At 37.3% G+C, this 21869-nt stretch overlaps 1 protein-coding gene across 2 annotated transcripts; it reads right to left on the reverse strand.

Moving 5' to 3' along the window:
* Nucleotides 1-7050: 7050 nt before the first annotated feature.
* Nucleotides 7051-16631, reverse strand: LOC113683154 (uncharacterized). Of its 2 annotated transcripts, none has more exons than XM_027200365.2 (4): nt 16479-16631; nt 9718-9820; nt 8977-9249; nt 7051-7951 (listed from the first exon to the last, which is right to left on the reverse strand). In XM_027200365.2, the coding sequence occupies exons 2-4, from the start codon at nt 9794-9796 to the stop codon at nt 7326-7328; spliced, it is 978 nt and encodes a 325-aa protein (XP_027056166.2). In that variant the 5' UTR covers nt 9797-9820; nt 16479-16631; the 3' UTR covers nt 7051-7325. The 2 variants fall into 2 exon arrangements, with proteins under 2 accessions (XP_027056166.2, XP_089060051.1); XM_089203925.1 differs by having other exon boundaries at nt 8977-9228; nt 16479-16609.
* Between the last annotated feature and the right edge of the window lie 5238 nt (nt 16632-21869).

Consider the following 21869-nt stretch of genomic DNA (forward strand, 5'->3'; position numbering starts at 1 on the left):
TTCCCGTGAACAAGGGTTTATACGACTCTCTAACATAAAACATTTTCTGTGAGTGCGGCTTTTACAATTTACCATTTACGGTATCACTCATTTACTTAACTCTTTAACTCCCAGGACCTCATTAGTAATTCTCTCTTCTGTCTGACATACAATTCTTAAGATGTACTGGGTTAATCTGCAAATGAAGGAGAACTGCTTTAACCCTGTAACTCCAATGAGTGACCGAGATGGAATTTCTTCTTACAATGTTATTACAATATCAAGCAGGCAAGTAATGAGAATAAAGAAAAATATCATTTAGGGGATTATTAATTGATCCAATACCAGATTCTCCGATTTAACATTATCAGAATTTTATAGTAAGGAGAGTTACTGATGAGATCTTGGGAGCGAAAGGGTTAAGTAACTTGGAAATAGCCTGAGATTACAGTTTTGCATTGCATTTAATTTTTTAATATGAATGAAGTTAAATTTGCGGAAAATTTCACCTCATTGTTTATTTTCAGTGTCAGTATTTTATTCCTCAGTGTTCACTCGTCATGGTAATTTTGGCCGTATATTGCGTTGTTCAGTTCAAACGGATGGCTTTTTAACAGATCAGATCTTGCTAATAGAGCTGTAAAAACGGTTGAGAATCACTCCATCTCGTTGGCAAATGGACTTTACTCAATTAATGTGAATTTCAAAATTCCATGCTACTTTTTTGTAACCGTGTTGTTTGAGGGGAGTTTTTGCACCCTCGAACCCTAAGTGCGAGGAACGTCTCAGCAGATCATGTTTTGATTTCCAATGATCCGCAGTTTTCCCCAAAACTGGGATTTGTTAGAATTTCTGAAATATTGAATATCTTATGCACCTACGGTTTTTAGCATTTACCGTTTTATCGTTTGATACATTTCATCACCAACCCTGAAAGTGAAGTCAAACTAATTAAGACACTTGGAAATCATCAACGATTGAAATTTGTAACTGCTCTGTCATTAAATGTGCAAAACGTTTGTCAGAATTGTTTGAAATCCCCTGAAAATGAATTAAAATTAATTAAGACACTTGGAAATCATCTGCGAATGAAATGTGTAATAGCTCTGTCATGAAATGTGCAAAACGTTTGTCAGAATTGCTTGAAATTGGAAATCAATCACAACCTCGAGTACCTTTTTTTCATCACCTGACAACTCGACTGAATGGTTACAGTTACCGCAGTTTTTTAACAAAATTTTTATAGCTAAATTCGATTTAGTAAGAGGTGACCACAGATCAGGTTGAAGATTCTAATGCATCACCTACTTTAACTGTTGCAGCAGAAGCTGAAGTTTATCGAGATATTTTCGTTCAGAAAAGGAAAAAAAACTAAAAGATACCGCTGGAATAATTAAGAATAAATTATCCACCTTAAAGATCGGTGCGTTGATGTTTTCGTAATAATATCTCAGATAAAATCCCGGTCACTTACTTATTACGGATATGCTAAGGATACAACCACAACGATGAACTTAACTTAATACCTCCAATCTATGATTCAAAAGCTAATAATGCATTTTAAGACCATGGTCCAATAAAAGTCTTCTTACCACATAGCTTTGAAATTAGCATTATTTGAAATAGATACAAAATTTTACCACCTGCTTAAAAGCTTTTATTTGAGGAAATTACAGAATGCTCATTCGGCTAAGATTACAATTCACAGCTTAAAAAGCGTCATCTCATGACTAAGTTTCAAAGAATTTGGGCGGGTTGCGAAAACGCCTGTTACCATGATCAGTCTATATTCGGACTATAAGTCTTTTTTTCTTTATCTTTGAAATCTCTGTCGATTATTTCTTGAAGTGTCGTGAAAAGTTTCAGTAAATCATGTTTTGACTTCCCTTGATGCAAACTTTTCCCGCGAACAAGGGTTTATTTGACTCTCTACAACAATAAGGAAACACATTTTGTAAGTTTGGCTTTAACGATTTTCTAATTTACCGTGTCATTCTTTTACCTATCCTGAAAATAAAGGAGAATTACTTTAACTTCCTTAGAAATGGCCAGGAATTTAAATTTGGAATTGTTTCGTCAATATAAGTTTAGTTTTCTGGAATTGAAATATTAGGTCAATCTTATTTTTGAGAGCCTTTTTTCCGATAGTGTTCACTAGATCTTACGTGGGATTTTTGAAAGTATGTTTCATTGCTCAATTGAGTCCAGTTCGAGTTGACAAGAGTTGAGCTAAATCATTTGATGGGTTTTGAAAACACTTGTCAATGCAATCAATCGAGATTTAGATTGTGGATCAATTTGTATTTCAAAGTTTTCAGTTTTTGGTGGCCTGTTAATCTTAGCGCAGTCACTTGTAACCGGTTGTTCTCAGGGTCGCTGTAAATCATTATTAACTGAAACATCATCTTTACATTTACATTTTGTGTCAGCGTCGTCGGACAAAAAAATTTTCAGGAAAATTTTGTTTTGCTGAATCATAAAGGTAAAGCATTCATCCCATAGTTTCAAAGAACAAAATTGTTTTGCTTTGGAAGAAAGGAGGGCTTTCCATCGTGTGAAATATAACGAATTAGGAAAATTTATTACATGACTCAAGTACAAATTTGCTTTGTTTGGTTTGTTTGCCTTGTTTTGTTTTTTAATTCAAGAGTCTGGTCATCCGCAAAAGGAAAATGAGGAGATGAACAGCACTCAGCTCGGTTTCATCTTTAATCCGCTTCTTTTTGGTACAGTGCTGTGATTGTAAACAAAAATCACCGGTCCTCAGCCACGTCCCAAGAATTTTGTGATATTGACATCGCTATAAAACTGTCAAAACACAGATTGGATTATGTTCTATTTTATGTTCAGAGACTTATCGCAGTTCCATGTTCATGGTTTCATTTTTCAATTGTAAAAGATTTCTTAGCTGTGAAGTACGTGTGACGATGGGCTTACCGAGGGGAATTCGATAAATCTTGAATTATTTGCCAAACTGACGTGTTGACAACGAACCTGGAAACAACAACGTACCTCTAATGGCAGTTCGAAACTAATTATTTTATGGCGGATAAAGCCTTATTGAGTCTTTTCACGTGATCCGCCATTGAAATGAATTGTTTTGTTTAATGGCTCTATCGGATTCCATCGGAAGGAGTTAAACTACTTCCCCTCGAACATCTTCTTCAGAAACATTAAATTCAAAACTTAATTTTAACTTCGCTTTAACCCCCAACAACGTCGGTTAAACCACCGTAGAAACAACAGAGTGTGTCTATTTGCACGGCAAGCTTCTAGCATCAGTAACGCTAAAACTTGGAAATTTACTAGAATTTACTAAAAACGCCCAAGAATCCATCATTAGCACGATAAATAGATCTATAGGCTGAGTTAAATTCTTCCTTAAAAAAAGTACTACATGTACGCTGATTCATAGTGTTGATTTTCTTTGACTGCCCAGAAGGTTTTTTCAATAAGTTTATGATTCATTTTTGTTTCATTACCCAATTTGCACTAAGATGATTTGATCTCTTGGTGTTTCGCAAGTAAGACTATGATGTGTTTCCTTTGCACCAGTTACAACGTTTAATCATGGTACGTGGATCGAATGTTGATACTGTAAAAAGCGGAATAAAATCATGGCTGTAAATTGGCTAAAATTTTTCAAGATAAAGATTGTTTTGATAATGGTTTGCATAATCTCGCCTCTTACCGATTTCTAGTATCCTCGGTTACTTACCAAGTCCAGATTTGGCGAGAACTGAAGACGAACTCTTTGCTAAGCTTACGAGTGGGCTTAAAGTGACCAGGAGGACGAAAATATTACTTAAATTGTTTCAAAAATAGCTTTTACACAGAAGTTATCAGCTTCAACCACCAGTAAGAATTAAAAGCTTTAATGGTTGTGAGGTTACAAGGTATTTACGCTAAGATTAGGTTTACATCTAGTCATCTATCTATATCGCAGTTCACCTGAGAGGGCTAACCAGGAGAGATTGGGAGAGCGTGGTTGTAAAAACTGAACTGTGAGGTACATGTAATCATAACTCGCAGTCTCTGAGATTTTTTGAAACAATTACTGCGATCTTAAAACAAGGACTTGTTGAAGCAAAAAAGTCAAATAATCTATTCCTAAACTTGTTGCATAATGAATGATTCGATGTTTTTTTGGTAAATATATGTTATTTTCGGGCTGCGAGGTCTGTATAGGATAAAACTATGACCAAAGTCTTTAAATACGGGCGTATTTTCAGGACTAAAATTTCAGCCGAAATTTCCTGCTACTGGCATAATAAGTTTTTCACTGCATTATTAACTTCATTGTTTTTCTTAGTCTTTTACAATATACCAAATAGCAATGATGCAATACTCTCCAAAACAGCAGCAAAACTGGTTCATATTGTCCAAAGAGCACAAGGCAATTCCTCGCATGATCGTGGAATGCGAGGACTTGGGGATAATGTTTTATGGAAGACAAAAGATTAGTGGATTACTGTAAGTTATAGTGAGGCCTAACGATTTTTCTCAGAATTATTCTCGGGATAATTTTCAGGAATTTTTCTTAGGAATTCTCAATTTTATTTCATTTTTTTCATTTGGTACTTGGTAATGCTCGCGGAAACGCTTCAACTTAAACTATCGAGTCGCAATTATTAAACAGAAAAAGGGGAAGCAGCGTAATGAAAAGTGTTTGTTCGGTTAAGACTTAGGTTCTGGGAAGAAACTTGAGCCCATCAAAACCGGGCTCTGTTCGGTATTTTCTAGAGTTTTCTTCATCCTTTATTCATTTCGAACAAAAAGCAACAAATTACAATACAAATTGTACTTACAACTGTTGAATTAAAGTAGTTTGGAATTTGCCTGGCTTTTGGTCCTGAGAAGTGGTTCCAATGAGCAAGTCAGAATATTGAAACTCCGAGATATAAAAAAAAAAAATTCTGACCTTGGATGAGCCGTTGAGCAATGACGGATAAGAAATGATTCGTGTTATGTGCCATCCTCACTAATTAACTACAATTGCTCTTTATCGTTGTTACTGTAATCATAGACTACGTCAACATCTATAACAATTACGTCACGGTCATTGTCACTGACGTAGGGTGATAAACTCTTAAGCTTCACTTTACCTTTCATCGTGATTATGATTGTTCTTCTCACTGTCGACGACGTCACCATTTCTATTTTTTTTAAATTATTTTTTCATTTAGTCTAACAAACAGCACAAAATTACATTTCAAACCGTACTTACAATTGTTGAACTAAAGTAGTTAAGAATTCTTCTGACTTTTGGTCCAGAGAAGTGTTTTCAATGAGATATCGAAATCAGAATAATGAAACTTCAAGGTATTTAAAAAAAGTTCTGACCTTGGATGAGCCGTTGAGCAATGACGGATAAGAGACGATTCGTGTCGTGTGTTATCCTCATTATCCAACAATTGATCTCCATCGTTGTTAATGTAATCATAGACTAAGTTAACATCTATAATAATTACGTCAAGGTCATTGTCACTGACGTAGGGTAATAAACTCTTAAGCTTCACTGTACCTTTCACCGAGATTATGATTATTCTTCTCTCTGTCGACGACGTCACCATTTCTATGGTTATGTTGCTATTGAGGTAATTGCATTTAGTGCGACCGTCGCTCCTGAATAGTTAGCCGTTAAAACTACACCACCAGTGATGCACTGTCGCTGTTGCTGAAAACAACGTTAACATTTTCGCCTTTATCGATTACTTATGTTACGTTCTTAACGTAACTATATTCAGCAAACCAAGAGCACCCATCATCTAACGCGTAACAAAAAGTCTACAATGATTCGATGCCTGCCAGTTTTCAAGAAGAAGAAGAAAAACAGTTCGCGATCGCTTGAAGATGAAACGTTTGGTAATACTCAAGGTATTAAAGTTCTTGGAGCTGACGAGGAAATGAAAAAAGAAAATCCAAAATCATCCAATGTAACTCAAATCTTTCATTTTCAAAGTAGTAACCTACAGAAATTGATGGAAAAGCACAAAAAAGTTCAGAGACATGGCACAGGGACCTTGGTGTTATTTCCTTTCATAGTGGTCCTTGGCGAGCAAAAAACGCACTGGAAATGTTCACCATCGTTCCTAGCGGTTGATACCTCAGCTTGCGGTAAACATTTCTTAGTATCGCAAGAAGAACCAAACGACATTCGTTAACAAGACTCCTGCCATCGCGAAATTTGAATATGTTGTTCCTTTTAACATTGGTCATAAAATTTGTTCGACAGACCGTTTCTACGGTTTTTAAATTTGTCTCTGATAAGTGAGCGAGCCAAGACGGCATATGATATTTTTGTTTAGCACCCCATTATTGACTTTCTTTTATAGTTTTTTATCAATTTGTTATTCACTATCGATCGGTTTGGCTTTGAGTGCTTAATTATATTACCTGTGAGCAGTCTCCACGCACGGTTCAATTTCATGTTCTCGGTATGTTTTCGTCTGAAATTTTTACATTGTCTCAAAACCAAATAAAGATAGACAAAGGGACCAAGTGTCAGTCATTTTAGCTGATTCTCTTAATTATCATAGTGCGGAGGGTTCATCTCAAAAAAATTTAAACGTAATGCTTTGTAACACGTTGCTCTAAATTGACGAATTAATGAAATTAAAATATGATTTAAGCTCGAACATTGTTGCATCATTTCGAGGTTCCCACCGACTTTCTTTTCTCTTTTTTTATGTAAAAAATGAACAGAAAACTGACGTGCACGAAAAACAAGGAAGCGTTCTGTCGAAGGTGAAGAGAAAGTACCATGCAATGAGAACTTGTGGACGAGTGTTGAATTTGACAATCAAACAAATTTTAGCGAGAGCTACAGCCAAACATGCTATGCAGCCCTTTATTTGAGTTGTCATGCATTCTTTCTCTATTTCCATCATGGCTGAGGTAAAGATAGGTGGATGAAGATGGATCGGGGAAGATTGGTCCTGAATACTGTGGACTGGATTTGATCAGGGCGGATTGACAAGGATAAGAGTGGACTGAGGTGAATCGGGACGCGGTGACCGGCACAGCTGTTCTAGAATTCACCATTAATAGCTGTCTGTACATAAAAAGGAGTTTGGTTCCAAAGTTCTTTTAATTATCTCTCGTTATCATTTCGATGTCTTATTGCCAAGGCAACAATGACCTATTCCTTAAGAAAGACCATTAATCATAAACATAATTGGGAGTTTATTTTTCAAGCATCGCGGAGACACGTATATGCCAAATAAGAGGACAATTCATCACGAGTCTCTCACTAATCACACTAATCAGGGGTAGTAAGGGGTAGTAACTTATCTACTTTATTCTTAACAGTCTGTTCTCATCAATGATCCCTTCTTTTGATTCTTTTAAAGTGGTTTATTGTTCTCAGGTCGTCGACATTCCTCTTCCCCTGGGAACAAATTTACTTCGGCCGTTGGTGGTGTCTTAAGGAGCTCCTCTAGTCCGCGCACGCTCATTTCTGTTTGGAGAACCCTCGATCTTTTGTTTTGATTGTTGCTCATCACTGCAAAAGATTCTGCTCTTTTCGCCCCACCCGGCACCTGCCACATACAGCAACCAGCTGTCCAAATAGAACGAGGAGTTACAAGCGTTATTGTACCTTGCACAAACGCATCCCTCTGATAAGGCTTGGGAATTTGATTTGTAAGATCCTGAACAGGTTTCTCCTCTGGACTAATGAATAGGCCATTTTCTGATCTGCCAGTCAAAAGGTAGAGGGTTCCATCTTTCTTGCCACAATCGTCCTTAGCATAATTTTCCACTTTTGACTCAAACTTCGTCAAAAAGAAGTTAGACGCTGCAAACTGAGGTACGCCATTGGTAAAAGTATAGGTGGCGGCCATGAATTTTTTGTCGAAGGAATTTATCGCTGAGGGATTCAAATGACCTTTGGTTAATGCTTGGTTTGGACTTCTCGGTTGTGTGGTGTCTGCGATTGCTTCTTTGTAGGCAATGCTAACACCAGGAACGCCTGTGAACACAGATGATTTTGAACGATAAACAAAAAGATTCTGATAAGATGTGTATTGTACACCTGTCTTTTAAACCAGCATCTGCTCCTCTTGTATAACCGTGGGAATATGTATTCTAGTTTGGTGTTTCGTCAAGCAGGAGATATACTGGAGATCACACACTTGTTTGCCCCACAGACCAAACATAGGTAGCCACTCGGTAATGCATAGTTCTCATTTTCGCGCTACATAGCATTTTCGTTATATCATTGGTGCTTGATTGCTTAGCTTTACCTGCTGGAAAAGCAGAGGGTGTATACCAGCTCTGCAAAGAGTGTTAGTTTAGAGAGGAGGGGAGAAGGGTTACTGCGTGGTAAGGGGTGAGTATTTGTAACTTTAATGACCAGTCAAAGTGCGAAATTAAAACCGCTTGAACTGTGAACTTTTTTTGTGTGCGATGCTGGGAACTTAAAGTTGTTTACACTATTTTTCGTGATGCGTTATTTCTACTTTCTACTTAATTCTACCCCCCTCTTTGGCAGATCGTAAACTGATCGAAAACTGAATTAAATGATTTGGAATCAAAGAATACTCGACTTTGAGTGATAAAATTATGTAGTCTTTTCAGCATGCTATATTGTTTGTAATTTGTTGAAAAAATAAGGCTTAAAAAAGGGCATCAAAATACATTCTGACATGTACGCTCACGATAAGGTCCCCATACGACAACGTGAAGGTCGATCTTGAATAATCTGTGGTAGTCATTGGACATTAATTGCAGATTTATTCAGTCCACAAAATAAAACCTATTCGCGCAAGGGGCGTTTGGAAGGAAGAAAGGCCGGGTGGAATATGTTAGTTGGTTCGATGATGACGTACTGCTGTTCCACATTCAATATTTAGTGGATGTTCGATGGCGATCTGCAATCTGGGGATTTCTCTATTTTATTCCACCAACCTTTCTTCCTTCCTTAGGTCCCTTGCCTTAACAGGTTTTACTGTATGGACTGAATCTGCAATTAATGTTTAATGACTATCTCCAAACCTGAGGGGTCCCTCCACCTTATTCCACCCAGCCTTCCTTCCTTTCCAATGTCCTTCGACTGAACAGGTGTAACTTTGTAAGCTGAATAAAACGGTGTATTGGTGCTTGGATCAAAGAGAGAAAAAAAATAAGGTGGAGTGTCTGGAGGATCATTAGGCAGCGTCTGCTGGATTTCGATCCCTTGAGAAGTACCAGGTAGCCCTTTTGGAGGACTACCACCAGCAAAGAATGACGGTTGAACACTTCTTTTTTCTGGAGGGGAAGTCACAGATCCTTTTAAAAGCAGATATTGGTAAAATCAGACGAGGAACAAAGTTTTAAATACATCTGAATAAATCGGATTTATTTCAGAAACTGATGTAAGATTGATTTCAATTGATAGGAGGAGTTGATGGAAAAACCTGTTGAAGTCTTATACCCCAATAACACTAGCAAAAAATGTTTATAGTTTAACCGGGTTTAACTGAATAAAAATCAGAAACAGAGAACTGAGAAACTGAATTCAGGTTTAAAGTTGTCAAACATAGATTTCAATCAAACAAACATCGATTTTTAAGCATGCAACTTTTATGAGGAAAACAATTTTAGACCATATTAACAAAACAGCTTTAAAACCTGTTTAAACTTTGGTCTGAAAGCGGGGCCATTAGTTTGATCATGGTTTGATCCCAAGAATATAAAGCTGAGGATCAATATGGTGACCACAGCGTATTTTATTGTGTTTCATTACTTGGCACTTACCAGAGGTACTTTTCGAAAATATAGTCTTAAACTGTACAAGGATAGAAAAAACAAAACACCAAAAGGATGTTGTCTTCATTTTGTCCGGTCTTTCTGGCTATTTCTAAGTTAATAAACATAAATAAAGTGAATTACTCAGAGTATATTGATTAGTACCCTTCAATCCCATTATGTATTTCTCTTTACGCCCGATCGGCTAGAGTTGATCTCGTACACTGTATTACAGAGCAGGATACTCTTCAAACCCATCAGGTATTTGTGTTCACGCCCGATTGGCTAGAACAGGTCACGTTCATCCTAGGACAGGGGTTTATTAATTTCCGGAGTGTTTTTTAATTTCCGGAGTGCAAATTTTACGATTATTTGGCTCAAAAGTCCTTAAAGTAAGACTATTAATCGCAAATGGCTTTTCTAGCGATTAATAGTCTGAAAGCGTCTTCTATCACGAATAATAATCGTGGTAAGTACGACTATTAATCGCGTACAAACTCATTAATAGTCGTGTTTGACTGGCTTTTAGACTTAGCTTAATAGTCATACATCGCACGGTTAATAATCGCATCTGACAGCAAATGTCCTTATTTATCTCGAGGAAACGTACTCTTCTCCAAAGAAAGTTCAAGCTCAACCTTTTTTGAACGGCCGCCATTACGACCAAAAATTCAGAATTCAGTATTTCTTCGCACATGGCTTTTTAGGCAATAAATGTCACATATTTGACGTTTTCTCGGGTTCAAGTTCTCAGTGAACTTCATTTCTGTTCAAAAAATGCGTTTACCAACAAAGTTTTCTTTGTTTTTCACTCTTCCACGAAGTACAGCGCGGGCTTACGGTGTTGTGAGAGACGTAATTAGCATTTCTTCTCGATGATAATGTACACAAATACGTTAATTTTCGACAGGTTCGATTAAATTGAAGTTTAACCGAGAAAAAATACAAACAAACAGCCAAGTAAGTCGAAGTACGTCAAATTCTTCCCAATTACAGCTTCTTGTGAAGCTGGACGTAAGTTTACGAGCAAGCTACAGATGAAAACGGCAGCGGTGAAGAGTGCCAAAGATGGAATAAGGTAAAATGTTTTCATGCTTGGATAACTTGCATTCCCTTGCACTAGTAGTCTTGGAAATGCAGAATTGGAAATTGCCAGGCTTAATCCTTTGAAAGGAAGAAAAAGGTAATGTTTAATTGATATCCTTTCCCCGTTTTGTTTTGCATTCCCTTGCACTAGTAGTCTTGGAAATGCAGAATTGGAAATTGCCAGGCTTAATCCTTTGAAAGGAAGAAAAAGGAGTCTTGGAAATGCAGAATTGGAAATTGCCAGGCTTAATCCTTTGAAAGGAAGAAAAAGGTAATGTTTAATTGATATCCTTTCCCCGTTTTGTTTTGAAGATACGTAATCCTAGAAAAAAATTCATTGCATTTATGTTGGCGCAGGAGAGAGAAATATTTGAGTCGCGGCCAAATTTCTCCACGCTGCCAGACTCTTTCCAAAACTAGTGCGTTTCCGAAATGGATTCTTCAAGGGCAATAGGGAGAATAATCTAACGGAATAGAAAAACCATTCGCGATTTTTTTTGTGAAAACGTATTTTAGAGTTTGCAATGTCACGCCGATTCGGTGAGATGTTTGTTTTGTGATGGCGATATTTATTTAACGGCAAAATATAGTCGTTTTTTACCCGAAACTGATTGCAGGCAACAACATGAACGGCTTTCCTTCATTTCTTTAAAAAAATAGCTATACTCTTTCATTCAATAAAGTTAAAAATTAATAAAAATATCTGACAATAGTGCGCGACCGTCGACTCAATTCATCGCTACGATTGTTTAGATATGAATTATTTAGATCAGAGCACATAATGTCGCATGGGTTATCATGTTTTCGAAACTTCTTTAATTGATGAGTTTGAGACTACACATACTAGAAACAGTCACAGAGATTTTGAGAGTATTCTTTCAGTTCATCGCAATAACCAAATTGACTCTTCAAGTTGGCTCTTTCCTAACCGCGCGAAAATCATGTTTTCGCGGGAAAAAGTTAAAAAGCTTTTCAGCTGACAATTGTCTGTAAGGGTCAGATTTATCTTTAATATTATTGTATAACTTCGTACCTTTGTTTTTCACTAGTCTCTGGAGCAGTACTTATGAACAACCACGTGTAGATTTCACCAGCTATCTCGCGTATTAAATCTGCAACGCCCCTTCCGTTTTCCGTCGATCGCCTCGATAAAAATCAGCAATCCGTCAACTCATGTATCCCCATCACCATTTCAATTATCTTCGACCACAATTTTACGTCCCTACTGTCTCCGTAATCATGAATGTGGTAAAGACACCTCAGAGATCGAACACATTGCCAAAAGAAAGAGCTTCTATGGTGATCAATTGAAAAACTTGCTGTCAAACCTTGACCAATCACAGAGTGCATTTTGCTTCCTACCTTAATCGTGTCTAAAGTATGAGGGGCGATGGACGATACTCTTCGTTCACGCTTATTACCCGTAAGTCACTCCACGTGACATGTAGTGGATTGGTGTATGGAAGTAAGTGTGGATCAGTATTCTGACCATAGACGAAGCCGAATATTTTAATTGGGTTACTGTAATATAATCAACTTTGTCTTTAAAGGGTTGAACTGTTAAACAATTTGATTCCAACTTTCCCCTACATGTCTTTAGAACTATTTTTGTTGGTCTTTGAAAAGTTCTGCTTACTTTTCTGTGATTGGTCAAGCTTTGACAGCAAGCATTGCCATTGGTCACCATGAACGCTCTCTGTTCTGGCGATGTGTTCGATCTGCAAGGTCTCCCATCCACACTAACGATTGCAGAGGACGTAGGATTGTAGGGACGTAAAAGTGTGCACGGAGGACAATTTAAACATAGAAATGGGATATTGGCGATTCATCAGTTGGCAGATTACTGGTTATTACTGAGGCTATTAACTGAAAGTGGGTTTGTTTGACAAAAATCGGAAGAAGAAGCGTTGCGCGAGATTGCTGGTGAAATATAACTGTAGTACTCATAACCGCTCCATGAGAGACCACCGCAAAACAAAGGTACGAAACTATATGATATAACTAGTAGGGATAATTCCACTTAGTCTGTTTTCCAGTAATTGCAGCCGGACTCAAACTCCTCTGAAACTGAGAGAGCTACAAAAAAAATTAAATGAAAGAGCCACGATGGATGATGGTTGCTAAAATGCACTGTAGAATAATAATCACATCACTTCAAGCGGTGTGCAAAGTTACAGATGATAATAAGAAATCGACCATAAAAATAAAGCTTGTCTTCGCAAACAATTGCCAGCTGAAAAGCTTTTTTCCCGCCAAAATCGGATTTTCGCGGTAGGAAAGAGGAAGTCGAAGAGTTTTCTTTTTTAGGCCATGGCAAATAAATAAAAGAATACTCTCAAAATCTCTGTGAAAAATGTTAAGGCTGAAAGAGAGAGAAAACTTCTTATTTATATTCCCAACAGATTTTTTTTTTATCGGAGTGGTGCGTGACGAAGGCTTCGAATTCCTGCATATTGAATTTTGACCGCGGATCAGAAACACTTTCAATGAGAACCCATATTTTTTCTTGTACATTTCTTTAGTTTACCTCTCAGGAATATACTAATCGAACGAAAGAAGTTTCGGAAATCATGAAAACCCATTATGTGCTTAGATCTAAATAATTCGTATTAAAACAAAGCATCGATGAAATGAGTCGACAGTCACGCACTGTCGTCGGATGTTTTTATCAGGTTTGAAATTTTTTGAATGAGAGAGTGTAGCAGCTATTTTTTGAAAGAAATGAAGAGAAGCCGTTTTTGTTGTTGACTGCTATCGGTTTCGGGTAAAAACGATTACATTTTGCTGTTAAATAAATAACGCCATCACCAAATAAACATCTTACCGAGTCGGCGTGACATTGCAAACTCTAAAATACGTTTTCAGAAAAAAAATCGAAAAAGGTTTTTGCACTCCTATTGCCCTCGAAAAACCCACTTCGGAAACACACTAATTTTGGAAAGAGTCCGGCAGCGTGGAGAAATTTAGCCGTGACTCAAATATTTCTCTGTCTGTTTCGCTCAACTAACTGCAACGCGTTTTTTGTTTGGATTACGTATCTCCAAAGCAAAACTGGGAAAGGATATCTGTGACACATTGCTTCTTTTTTTCTTTAAAAGGGTTAAGCCTGACAATTTCCAATTCTGCATATCCAAGACTACTAGTGCAAGGGGATGCAAGTTATCCAACCATGAAAGAATTTTATCATATTCCACCTTTGGCACCCTTCACCGCCGCCGTTTTCATCTGTCGCTTGCTCGTGAACTTACGTCCAGCTTCACAAGAAGCTGTTATTGGGAAGAATTTGACGTACTTTAACTTACTTGGCTGTTTGTTTGTATTTTTTTTCTCGGTTAAACTTCAATTTTATCGAACCTGTCGAAAATTAACGTATTTGTGTACATTATCATTGAGAAGAAATGCTAATTGCGTTTCTTACAACACAGTCAGCCCGCGCTGTACTTCGTGGAAGAGTGAAAAACAAAGAAAACGTAGTTGGTAAACACACTTTTTGAACAGAATTGAAGTTCACTGAGAACTTGAACCCGAGAAACTTCAAATATGTGACACATATTGCCTAAAATGCCATGTGCGAAGAAATACTGAATTCTGAATTTTTGGTCGTAATGGCGGCCGTTCAGAAAAAAGTTGAGCTTGAACTTTCTTTGGAGAAGAGTACGTTTCCTCGCGATAAATAAGGACATTTGCTGTCAGATGCGATTATTAACCGTGCGATGTACGACTATTAAGTTTAAAAGGCAGTCAAACACGACTATTAATGAGTTGTACGCGATTAATATTCGTACTTACCACGATTATTAATCGTGGTAGAAGACGCTTTCAGACTATTAATCGCAAGAAATGCCATTTGCGATTAATAGTCTTACTTAAAGGACTTTTAAGTCAAATAATCGTAAAATTCGTACTCCGGAAATTAAAAAACACTCCGGAAATTAATAAACCCCTTGTAATTGGACAGGCCAAATAGGACAGTTAAGCCGCGAAAGTTTCAATTTGGAATGAAGCAGGAGAACTGTCCGAATCGGGTGAGTTGCCCTTTATATTTGGTTGTGTTGTATGTAATTGCACAAGCAAAATTTATCTGGGTTGTTGTCATGGGAAGGTCAGAAAAAACCAGTGTTTTATGAATGAAAGAGCTGCATTCTGCAGAATAGCTCTCTTACAGCCTGGGAGTTATCTAAATTTTCCCTCCAGCCCTACTCGTGTTTTTGTGAGCCATGAGTAAGGAACTTTTAGAAGTACATCTATTTTAATTACACGGTTACACTAAATGCGTGCTAACTGAAACTTCTGTAAATTTACCAACGTTTTAAAATTCTATGTAATAAAAATGTATGCAAGCCACAAGTTCATGAATTGAATCGTTGTTTACTAGAACTCACGGTCAGAAAATTGCGTGCATTTGTGTTGAAAATTTCTTAAATTCTGAAATTGTACGGTTTAAAAATTAAAAATTCTGTTGAAAAATACTTGTGGGAAATAACACTTAAAAATAGTATCAACTGTTCGAAAAAATTACAGTTTTTTTGCATTTATGAGTCCCGTGTGGTAGATTTACACTGCTTGAATTGTTGCTCATTAGAATTTACGACCAGAAAATTGCGTAGGTTTTTAGGCTTTTAAATATTTAGGGCGTCTCATGAAATTGAATTCTTTTTTCTCTACAACGCGAGCAGTTGAAACTGAATTTTCCCGTGAGGTAGATCGTGTAAAACGCTTAAAATGTTAACTTTACGGTTCGCATCCATTTATAAATAAAAGTTTGTAGGGCTTTCTATACTATGGTCGAGTTTGCGGTCTGAAAACTGCAATTTCATAATGTATTCCTTATTAGTACCGTAATAAAGTTTCACTTATTACGCTTTCAGAGAACGTTAAAGATACACAATCCTATGTTAAGAAGTAAATTCTGTTTGGGTCGCTCACGCATTAACAAATCCCAGTTCTTAGTCAAACATAATCGCTTCGGGGTTATAAGCGTCTGATGATGCTTTCATAGCAATTTCCTTCCCAAAATAAAGTTTGATAGCGACAATCTTAAATTTCCGAAATTCTTCAATGATTGCGCCGTGTTCCGTCCTGTAATTTACTGAAGTCTAAAATACCATACCGACGTGCAAAGAATTAGAGGATATGTTTATTTGACACCTTCGGCTTCAGATATGATTATCCTAGGACCTTAAATTTACAAGAATTATCTAAGATGGCCTAAGAATTTATTATGAAAGTGATAATTTGGTGTCATCAATTTTGTTGATTGTGTGAATTCGCCACCGTAAAGAGATTACAAAGCTGACGAAAAACCTTTGTTCTCAAAGCGTTACCTTTAAAATGTCTCTACGGTGTCCAATTCACGTCATCAACTCAGGTTATAAAAACAAATTTATTTGTGACACCTTCCACCGACACAGCGCCCCAATTTGTTTAGGAACTTATCCTATTTATTAAAATTACATTTTGATTATAGAGTAGATTTATTGAAGCAAAAATGGGCACTACTGTGTAATTTAGGTCCTTATACTCTAATTAAAATGCGTGATGGTAAATAGAATCTCTTTTAAAAGAATACAAAATACATTTTATAAGAAAATTTAACATTACAACCCGTATTTAACTTAAATTCGTCCAGATCATACTAAAAAGTGTTGTATAAATTCGTGTCAATAAAAGTAGTGGTCTCTTACCAGGTTTTAGAATCAGCGGCTATTTCTCAAGTCCAAATTGTTGAGAAATGAAGCTGAGGCACAGAATTACCAGAGTGAAGAAAAATTCGTTCTTGACTGTTGAAAAATTAGCTATTACAAGTAGTAGCAGGTTCAACCAGCATTGGTTAAAAGGCTTTTCTGTGAAACGAAGAAAAGCGTGACCACTTTGATCTGTTTCTGATTGGTCAATTGTGCACAAACCAATCACAAGAACAAGCGGGGCACCTGAATTACTTTAAACACAACATTATTCTCCTATTCACGGTTTTCGAGTTCGACCTTATTGAAAGTTCATCGAAGGAAATCAGACAGTCGAGATTCATAAAGTTTCTTTCGTTTTAAAAACAACATTTCTTGTTAAAACTGTAATCATGGATGAACCTCTCTAAGATATTTTGCAATCTGACACAAGACCTATAAGAGCACAAAACTAAGGGGGTTGTTAGCCTAGCATGTTGCTCCATGAATTATTAAAATCGGGTGTCAGAATAGATTGTGCTCTGTACTTAAGAAATGACTCAAGTCCTCAAAGCAACCTTGAGAGAAATTTAAAAGGACATTCTGAGTTAGATGATAATAATCACGGCAATATTTTGCGTCAGGCTTATTTGAAGATTTACTTCGTATAATTTAAAATTCTGTGGAAAATATGGACGCATATTCTCACGAGGAATAGTCCATCTCATAGCATCAAGAAAGAAGAAAAGCATTTTTATTTTAACAACAAAGAAAATATAGAATAAGAAAGATGGCAAGTTTTGAGCTCGGTAAAGAAATGGAGAAAAATTGGTTTTCGTCATGTCACGAGCGCGGGACAAAGGAATTCTGAGTCTCTTTGAGGAATCACACATCAGACCTGCGGATTCCGCGCTTTGATGTTACACTACTGAGCCACAGGAGCTCCATGGTGAGCAAGGCCCCTTTCGATGGATGCAGTGTGCGGGACGCGTGTCATATATGAACTTCGTAGTGGGCCTTGCTTACTGCTTACTATAGAGTCTCTGTGGAAGAGCATCGGAGCGGAGCACCCGAAAGTCTGAGGTTCGATTCCTCACTCGTTCCACGCTCGTGACAAGACGAAGAAACATCTTTTTCAAAGAAAAAATATATTCGTCTTCGATTTCCAACCCCACAAGTGAGCAACAAATACGTCTTTAAAATGACATACTTAGAAATGCTTTCCTGGTAGAAATTTTGTCTTTATATGATACTAAGCCATTCCGCTTATGACAAGGATTCAGTTGTTGTGGCAGTCCTTTAGTCATGGTCGAGTAGCATCATGATACACAGCCATAGGTTATCTGGGAGTATTCAACAGATAAGTTTGAGGAAATATCACAGTAAGGAAAAATTGTTTGAAAAGGTGTTACTCATAAACTACCGAATCCAGCGTGCGTTTTGTCTTCTTGAAGTGGCGTCTCTCGTATTTACGGCTCTCGCATCATCCACTTTAGAACCGCTTGTGGCGTAGGCTAACAACCAATAACGTTTCGTGTTGTAATTTATTCCTATCTCCTCCACTTATCATTAATTATATTGGTTTTACAAGTCGGCCTGTTTCACCGAAGTTTTCTTTTGTTTCTTTAGTTATCTTTAATTGATTGACCGTTAGCGTAGCATGTTGCTCCATGAATAATTAAAATCGGGTGTCGGATTAGATTGCGCTCTGTACTCAAGAAATGATTGGAGTCCTGAAAGCAACTTTGAGAGAAATTTGAAAGGACATCTTGAGCTAAATGATAATTATCACGGCAATTTTTTGCGTCAGGCTTGTTTGAAGATTGGCTTCGTATAATTTAAAATATTGCTGGAAAATATCAACGCATTTTCTCACGAGAAATATCACAGGAAGGAAAAGTTGTTTGAAAAGGTGTTAATCATCATTTGCCTCTACTCGGGGCACTGACTTCCGCCATTTTACCGCTACCGATGCTCGTTTCAGTTTACGTGAATTTTCTACAATAAAGAAGCAACTCTAGGCGAAAAAACTTAACCGCGTTTGTAAGTTCACTATAAGGTATCACTGTCTGACACATAAGGATGGTCACTTTTTGGTCGATGTGCCACCTCTTGCACGGTCCTGAAAAAAAGTAGCTCATAAATGGCTTCCAATTTTTAAAATAAATCGATCAGCAACACAAAATCTCCGTGTGTATGAAATAACACTTACCATACTTGAACCATAGTTACCTTGCAAAGTGCGCAGGAACGATTATACACTCGTTGTGATGCATCGAAAAAACAAACGAGTGAGCGCAGCGCACTTTCCATGGAATAATCTTTATATAATGATGAGCCGAACTTCCAAGGTAACTGGTTTAAGTAAGTTTATGATATTCTTTGGACTTCTCGTCTTATATAATTTGGAAAGCCGGAGTATCAAGTTACTCCGCCTGCTTAAAAGCTTCAAACTGAGAAAATTATTGCAGAAATGAATGAATAGCCTACAAGAACATTGTCTCATATCAATCTTTCATAGACTTTTGGTGGGTTTTGAAAAAAATTGTCACCATCATAAATACAGGTTTAGAATCTATATCCAACTATAATTGTTGTAAACAATTATAGTTGTAAAGGCAAGGATTATCTTCTTACTAAACCGCTCTCTCTGGGGAGATTATTAGATTTAGCCTGAGAAATTTGAAACGCTGATTTGTTGTTTTTTATTTTTAATTCTGTTGTCACCAAGCATAGCTACATAATGCGAGTAACTGAAATAGGACCATGCTCTCTTGGTCGAACGAATTTTTCCGTTGCTAAAGATATGTTGGGCAAAATATGAGTGAGACAAAACAAAAATGAGTATTCCAATAAATGTACAAACCATTGGTAATATGCATAGTGAAAAACTGATTGAACACTTTTTGTGATCTTAGAGGGCATACGGGTTATTGCTTGTATAGCCTAATATTGATTATTTCACTTTCAACTTGTTCTGAGCACATTTAGTATTTCCTGGGAACATATTGAGTAACATTAGCTTTTTGCAAACCTTCAAAATCGAGAAAACATCCACATTAACTAAGGTGATGGCTTTAAATTTGCGTCAGTTATTTTATACGACTCTTTCATTTGATGGTCTCTTACAAAAGTCTTAACGCAAAGTCAAAACGCGTTAGTGACGCAAAGCCAAACGTCGTTTTAAGTTCAAGTGAAGTTTCTAAGTGTTATAAATGGCTGGATTGTGGGCGAGTTCTTTTTTTGCATTTGAATGAATAAAAGAACGGGACTTAAATCTAACCATCTAGGCCAAACAATTTTGTTTAAAGTAAGATTTATTTTAGATCGGTTTTTCGGTTTTTGTGTCAAGAAACTTCAGTTTTTCGGTTTTGGTGTTCATTACGGTTTGCGAATTTTCCGTTTTTTAGCATTTGGTTTTCGGTTTTCGCAAAAAACTCCAACGGGTTTTCGGATTTGATATGCGATGCGGTTTTTGGTTTTTCTAATTAGATCTATTTGGGTTCCGGTTTCTCTTCCATCTGAGCGGCAATTACGCGCTTCCACTGATCTCGAATAGCCGCTAAACGCAAATGATATCGTCGTCGCAAATGTTATCGAACACTACGTGAAGCCCTACCCTCTCCCTCCCCTAAGGTGGGGGGGGGGAAGGGGAGGGGAGGGTACGGCTACACGTAGGGTACGGCTAAGCACCGATCATTGCCAGAGTTTCTTTATCAACGCCACCTCGAAGTTGGTGACCAAGTTACAGGCCAAACGTGCCTGATTGATTCAACATTCCAATAGAATCTCCAAACTTTTAGGTCTTAGTTCGCAAATGGAAATATTATATTTGGGATTTTGGATGAAAATTTTCAGAGCTATAGCTTTTTGCGACTGCAAAGTTGCAATCCTGTCGAGGACGTTTGTGGGAATTTCTTTAATTTGATTGGGCCCCATTACCAGCTGCTGAGTCCGCAGCGACCACGCTCGAGGTCCTCGAGAGCACAGCTGTCAATTTAAGCAGATACTAGAAGATGCGAATGCCAAGTCCATGGTATTCATAAATCCTGTCATGAAATTAGTGTAATTTACTCTTCATGCTCCACTTGTCACCACTGTATCGGATCGATCAGGGTTTTAATAACTGGGATGTGAAAATGTATCGATTTTGACAGTTTTGGGCGCGGTTTTCGGTTTTGGTCGACTTTTTTTGGTTTTTCAGTTTTGGATGATTGTTCTACGGATTTGCGCTTTCTAATGGGCCCCCTCCTTTTTCTTGCACGGGATCAAAGCGGGCAATCCCAAGCGGGCAAGATGGGCTCATCTTGTCCCCCTCAAATAGCCAATCAGAATACAGAATTTGCTTCATATTGTCCACTGGCACTGCCAGCGATATAACAATTATCTTTATTGATTTATAGGCACACATCTCAGAAAAAACAAAAATTCGTGCCTAACTTTAGTTTTGGCTATGGCATTGATATTTTCAATTATTTGCAAAACGTCAGGGGCTCATGTAAATGTTATCACTTACCAATTCTTTATCAATTCATAAAATTATTAAGCCGTAGAGCTAATCGAACTTAGCCAGAGGCTAATCAATTTCACTTTAAAACGTTAAAGTTAGAGATCATTGTTTCGACAGCGGGATCGAACCGATCAACTCTTTGTACCAGATTGCACGTAAATCGCTAATTTTGCATGAATGGATACTTCAGATTAAATCAAATTGACACCTCCATTTCTACGATAGATATACGATTCAAACACCAAGCATGATAAATTTTTTCGACACACAGGTGCGTGAATCGATAAGAAACCGCGCCTAACCGTAGATCAGCCTAGCTCACAATCATTCCGTTTGTATTGAGATTTTTAATTTTCCCTCAAACTTTAGGGGGGCTTGAAAAACAGTCATCCGCTATTAATTATTTACCAAAGTAAAATTTAGGAGTTATATAGCTAGTCAAGCATAGAAGTCAGCAATTGACGGCATTTGTTACGGTATAATTTAACCGACAGAAAGAACACGAAGGAGCGACTCCCAAAGGCAATACAGTAATTATCCTTACTAAGCTATCTTTGAGCCCTTTAAAAACTACATCTTAGCTAGCTCCTCACTGACACAATCTCACTGTTGTCTCCAAAGTTTCTTGAAGTGAACAGTTTTCCACAGTGGCTCTCTCTCTCATTCCTGAAGCTTACAACACAACTATTTCAGCAGTATTACATCATTAATCAAAATTATATATCGAACGTGATTAGCTATCACCAGCCTGATTTATAATGGTAATAGGACTGAGTGGAGTCCAATTCGGTCTGTAATCATGAGTATGATTACAGACAGAATTGAACGGCACAAAGTCCTGTTACCAATTAATCATAACTGTTACAATTTCCGAAAACAACAAATACATTTAGGACAAATAT

Source organism: Pocillopora damicornis, chromosome 4 (genome assembly GCF_964200805.1).
Source record: "Pocillopora damicornis chromosome 4, jaPocDami1.2, whole genome shotgun sequence".
In the NCBI taxonomy this organism is placed as follows: domain Eukaryota; kingdom Metazoa; phylum Cnidaria; class Anthozoa; order Scleractinia; family Pocilloporidae; genus Pocillopora; species Pocillopora damicornis.